Here is a 6,000-nt window from a genome sequence, read left to right as displayed (position 1 = left end):
CGCCAAAAGAACAGTAGCAAGCAACAACGTAGAACTTGGTCCACAATCTCTGCATTCTGCACCACTCTTCCACACGTTCGCCTAATAATATTACGCCACGTGGCACACGGGACCCTCACGGTCCTGCCAACTACAACAACTACCCTTAGTGTACCGTATTATTACTATTATTATTTTCTTAGAATCATCATAAGGATGAAAATTTTGACTTTTTTTTTTATTGTTTTCATTTTTCGTGTTCTGTTTCTCTGGGGTAGCTTATTTATTGGTTTCATTATGATATGGGGGAAAAGAAAGTGGAAGTCTTTCTTGTAACTTCAACAAAAAGCCTGAGCCGGTAGCTTCTTGAAGTTCTCCTTTTGATTATTTATTCACTGGCTCATTTTTCTATTTCTATTTGGTTTATGGTGTTTTCCTTATCAAGGTGTCTATATGACAGAACTTTCTGGGGTGGTGGTGGTGGTGGTGGTGAGGGATCTGAGACGAAGGTGTTGATTATATGGGAGCGTGTGTTTCAACTCCACAAGGGTGCGTGGGAGGGAGGTTGAGCTCTTCCAAGAAGAAAACGAGGAAGAGGAGGAGAGAGGGACTCAGGAGAAGAGTTACTTCACGGTTGTGTAAGGGATCATTGGACAAGGTTGATGTGGCAGGGTTGCCTGATTGTTCCTTTGCCAACCCCACTTTCCAAGGTTGATGTTTTACTGCATCTTTTTTTTTTTTTCAATCTTTTGTTTGGTCTTCTGGGTTGCATTTCTGTCAAAGGATTATCGGGAGTGAAGGTTGTAAATGAGAGAGCGGACATATGTTTGGTTTTCTTTTGTTTTGAATTACAATTCTTGTTGTTTGTTGGAAACTTAGAATTCTGTTGTGGCGAGTCTCAAACCATTGCTTTGGTCCTTTTCGGGTAGTTCGAGACTTGGAGTTTTGAACTTTGGGAAATGTTGTTGGTGGAGTTGGTCACTTGGCGTGTAAAGGATTGGTATCGTCATTGTAAATCCGTAGTTGCAGCTGAAGCTAAAGCGAAAAAATGGTTCATAGGAGGATGAAGTGGATGTTAATAATTGGTGCAAATTATCGTCATTTTCAACCGAAAGCATTGTCAATATTTTTGTGTTAGTGATATACTTGCAGGCTTAGCTAAACTATTTCTATTTTCATTATGAAGGGAGGAATTGAAATTTAGTTTTCAGACTAAGACTTAGGATAAACGTAGTAAGACTTCAGGTGGAAAAATGGTGTTGAAATTCGTGGTGTAACAGTAATACTGATGATATCATGTCTATGGGTAGGTGGTTGAGCACAATTGTAGTTGGTGAGTTGAGCATTTATGATATGCCTCTACCCATTCAAGCTTCGCTTTTTAGGCTTGAACAACGAGTTCATAAAACTAGCATTAGTTGCTGGATTTAGATCCATGTTATTAGTACTTACATTTGAAGCAAATTAATGTTAATTCTGAAAGGAGAACAGAATATACTTTTTAATTTCTGTCATTAGGAATATCATTTCAGACCCAACTCACCTTTATTAAAAATAATTCAATGTAGCATCTTGTATTTATTACAGCTTCTGCACAAACCATTTATTTCTTCTGAAATCCTAGCAAGCTTTAGTTTGGCTTTTATCATTGCTAATTTTAATTTGTGGGAACTGCAACAGGAAGTATTGAAGAGGCATGGTTTGATTCGGTTGCAGTATTTGACTCTGACTGTGATGATGATTACCAGAGTGTTCCTGATGGTATGATTTTCAGGTTTTAAATTTAGTTATATTTTGTTCCCACTTCTTTGATTTTTAGATACTATTACCCTTTAAAAATTATTATTAAGACAATTTATATCTGCAGATGTTGTATCTCTAAGTGGGATTGAAGGAGGATCTGTATTGAGTTTTCCATCTTCAAGAAATGCCAACCATGGAGTTTCCACAGATCAAGTTCAGAAACAGGAGTTACAGACAGGCCATTTTGCTAATATCTCTGAGGCTTCCAGAAGTTCAGATGTCCAATATTCTGGTGTAGATGTCATTGATTCTCCACGTGAGCCTGTGTTCCTTGACGAAATTTCCTCAGTGGACGCAAACTCCAACAAGGATGATGGACTTTTGGATAACTGTGGGATTCTTCCAAACAATTGTTTGCCATGTCTTGCGTCTACCATTTCTTCTGTTGAAAAGAGAAGATCATCAAGTTCTAGTCCTCCTAATGCAAGGAAGAAGACTGCTACAAAAGTTTCCTTCAAATGGAAAGAAGGACATGGGAATGCTACTCTATGTGAGTTGAAATTCTTGAAACTGTTTTCTTGTGACTCAATGGTTCATTTTATCTTAACATTAGTTTGAGTATCTTGAAGAGTTCTTTTTTGTGTCTAATAGCTGGAAGGAAAACATTTTTAGTAAATTACATTTTTTCCAGGAGAATGCACATGTATCTTGTGATGCAATTAGAGAAAATACAGTTACTGTAATTCTTATTTATGTTCCCTTTTCTTGTTTTCAGTTTCCTCAAAAACGCTTCTACAAAGACCAATTGCAGGTTCTCAAGTACCCTTTTGTCCAATTGAGAAGAAAATGCTTGATTGTTGGTCACAAATTGATGCAGGCACTTTCAAAGTTCGAGGAGTAAATTATTTCAAGTAAGATTAAGATTTGTCTGTAGTTTGTTTGACAGTGCATGTTCACCCACGTGTTAATAAATGCATAAATATTTTTAAAATCAAAATAAGATGTTTCACAGACAAAATAATGTTTGACTTTGCTGTTGTTATGCAGGGATAAGAAAAAGGACTTTGCTCCTAACTATTCTGCATATTACCCATTTGGTGTAGATGTTTTCTTGTCCCCACGGAAAGTAGACCACATAGCTCGCTTTGTGGAACTTCCTGTTATGAGTTCCTCTGGGAAATTTCCCCCCATACTAGTTGTAAACGTTCAGGTACTCCTACATTGCTAAAATCTAGTTATACTTTATGGTATAATTGCTATTACTTGTTCTAAATCCAACAGGGATTCCTTGTAGGTTCATTCTAATCCTTAGTTATCTTTTTGCATTTTCGTTAATATGGTATTATTGTCAACAGAACAATTTATAAAATTGTTGCTGCATATTTTTATACTTTTTTGTTTTGCGGAATTTAGGTTCCACTCTATCCTGCCACACTTTTTCAAGGAGAAACTGATGGTGAAGGAATGAGCATTGTTTTGTACTTTAAACTTTCGGAAAGTTACTCCAAGGAACTTCCACTGCCTTTTCAAGAAAGCATCAGAGTAAGATGGAGCCTTCATGTGTCATTTAGTGCTCAATATTCCTGATAGTGTGGTACATCCTGTTAAAATTGCTGTCATCTCTATATTTTCTTGGTTAACTGATATTATTGTCCACAAAATAAAAAGATTCAGAGTAAGTTTGATGTATTAGCTCTAGATCATGATTCATCTGATAAAAAACACAAGACAATCTATTAGATGGTGTTTTATCTTAACTGTCTATGCCATAACCAAATATTCCCTGATAATGTCTCCTATTGAATTACCATATTGTTGACTTTTTGTCTGTTAATTTGAGGAAAGCTCTATTACTTCTTTTCACTGACCTATGTGTAGCTGATGAAATAATATCTATCTACATCTTTCTACAGAGATTGATGGACGATGAAGTTGAAAAGGTAAAGGGTTTTCCTGTAGATACAATTGCACCCTTTAGGGAAAGGTTGAAAATTTTAGGCCGTGTGGTCAACTTGGAAGATCTTCATTTGAGTGCAGCAGAGAGGAAGCTTATGCAAGCTTATAATGAGAAACCTGTTCTTTCACGTCCCCAACATGAGTTTTTCACGGTTTGTCTCATGACTCATCCTCTAAGGCACTGATTATAATGGTTTCTTTCAACAAAATCCTGTTATAAGTTATAACTACTCAACTTGATTATGAACAACATAAAATCTTGAATGATCTTGTAGAATGAGAAAACCAAGCTGTTTTTACTTGCATAAACTCATTTGATAGCATCTTAAAGCTGAATATGACAGACAGAATCTGAACGTGACGTTCTATACATGCATAGGTGTTATTATACTTTAATGATAAGGTGGTCCTGCTTGTGTCCACATTCATTTCATTCTGTGATTAGTGATGGCAGTTAGTGGCAGCATGATATGTCTAGAATTGTGTTTATCTAGCAGTTAATTCAGAATGGTCAATCACACTGAGAAAAACAAAAATGAATATCATGAAATTAGGACTTTGTAAAAGTGAAAGGTAAAGTTCTAGTTTTCCTGTGGGCTCCTTCTCCTTGTTGATGTGTGTACTCTTTGGTTTCATCTTTATGGATATCTTGTGTTGCCTTTATATCTTTGCCTCGCAATTCAGTAGTGTCATTTCACTATAAAAGACAAGGGACCTCCACGTGCAGTACTTTAATTTGTCAACATTTCTTTCCAATCACCTAACACTTTGATATTTCTAACCATTTGATGAACAATGTTATTATTGTTCATACAGCAAATTTCACAACTCAGAAAAAGTCAAAAGTAACAAGACACGCAACATGCTATGTGATGTGAAGAAACATATGAACATATTTTTGTCATGTTACTGATATTGTTTAGCAGAGTTACATAATCCTTACTTAAAAAGATAAATTGTTTGATGAACAATATATCTCTAATTCAATTAACTTTTTACAGGGTGAAAATTACTTTGAGATTGATTTGGATATGCATAGATTCAGTTATATATCCAGGAAAGGGTTTGAAGCATTTCTTGACAGATTGAAGATTTGCACGCTAGATGTTGGCCTCACAATTCAGGCAAGTAGTTTCTCTTGTGCCAAAATCTATTTTATTATTCTCTCTGATACTTAAACTGATTTTTGTAACATTTGGTGTATCAGGGCAACAAACAAGAGGAGCTGCCAGAACATGTGTTATGTTGTATTAGATTAAATGGCATTGATTTCATGAATTACCAACAACTGGGGCTAACTCAGGATCCTCTCTGATATAAAAATATAAATAACACAAGCATTTGCAATCTCACAGTTTATGATTAATAATGGTAATTTTCTAGAAGCTTTTCTCTGCGTGTATACTTTTTATTATCACATAAAATTCACTTGAGTCTTATCAGAAGATAAAACTGATAACACGTTTTATCAGAAGATAACCCTGATGATACTCAGTTACGTGTGAATAATAAGGAAATTGTTATGGGTTTTTTTGTGATGAATCACAACAACAACAACATGCGTGTGATTGAAGATGCCAACTTGAAATAGAAACATGGACCTACCTAGGCCTACTTAGTCATTGGTTGATTGAAAAATTTATTATGATAAAGCAACATAAATGGGAACACGTGGGTTCTGAAGAAATGCCTTTTTTATGTTTATTTATGGAGGTGATTCCTGATTGTACAACTACCACAAGTGTAAAATGTACTGTGTTGCGAATTGAACGTGTGTATAGTGATTGAAAGCAACTGCTGGTGGAAATGTTTGTGTTTGGGTTCAATTCAATAATATGAAGGGTGTGTCAGACGCATAACTCACCTAAGTGCTTTAATTGTCAAACCAGAATTTTAAGAGTAGACTTCACAAAGTTTTAACATGTATAGTTTGGTAATTATTTCTAGGCTTAATACCTCCCTTGGTTCTTGTATTTGTGTGAAAATCTCAGTTCGGTCCTCAAGTTTTGAACTGTCTCAATTGGGTCATAATTTTTGTAAAAATGTACACATTTTATCCCAACTGTTAACTGATCTCAAACAACGTTAAGTTTAGCTGACGTGGTATGTTGACGTGTTGGTATAATCTCTTTTTGGTCTTCATATTTGTGTGAAAATCTCAGTTCGGTCATCAAGTTTTGAACTGTTTCAATTGGGTCATAATATTTGTAAAAATGCATACATTTTACTCCAATCGCTAACTGATCTCACTGTGCAATAATTATCTTCTGCTATCAGTGGAATAAATAGCTTAAAGGCTAGTGATGTTACCAAGTTGGTTCA

At 35.4% G+C, this 6,000-nt stretch overlaps 1 protein-coding gene across 2 annotated transcripts; it reads left to right on the top strand.

Annotated features, from left to right (window-relative positions):
• Positions 1–201: 201 nt before the first annotated feature.
• On the top strand, positions 202–5,063 carry LOC106778072. 2 transcript variants are annotated; one of them, XM_014665963.2, is made up of 10 exons: positions 202–337; positions 440–689; positions 1,660–1,740; positions 1,847–2,272; positions 2,498–2,633; positions 2,770–2,932; positions 3,136–3,264; positions 3,636–3,830; positions 4,680–4,802; positions 4,886–5,063. In XM_014665963.2, the coding sequence occupies exons 2-10, from the start codon at positions 500–502 to the stop codon at positions 4,991–4,993; spliced, it is 1,551 nt and encodes a 516-aa protein (XP_014521449.1). In that variant the 5' UTR covers positions 202–337; positions 440–499; the 3' UTR covers positions 4,994–5,063. The 2 variants fall into 2 exon arrangements, with proteins under 2 accessions (XP_014521449.1, XP_022631375.1); XM_022775654.1 differs by having other exon boundaries at positions 425–689.
• The last annotated feature ends 937 nt before the right edge of the window (positions 5,064–6,000 follow it).

The sequence above is a fragment of the Vigna radiata genome, chromosome 11 (genome assembly GCF_000741045.1).
Source record: "Vigna radiata var. radiata cultivar VC1973A chromosome 11, Vradiata_ver6, whole genome shotgun sequence".
NCBI lineage: Eukaryota > Viridiplantae > Streptophyta > Magnoliopsida > Fabales > Fabaceae > Vigna > Vigna radiata.
The sequence above is the reverse complement of the archived record's forward strand: the minus strand, read 5'-3'. Positions and strand labels throughout refer to the sequence as shown.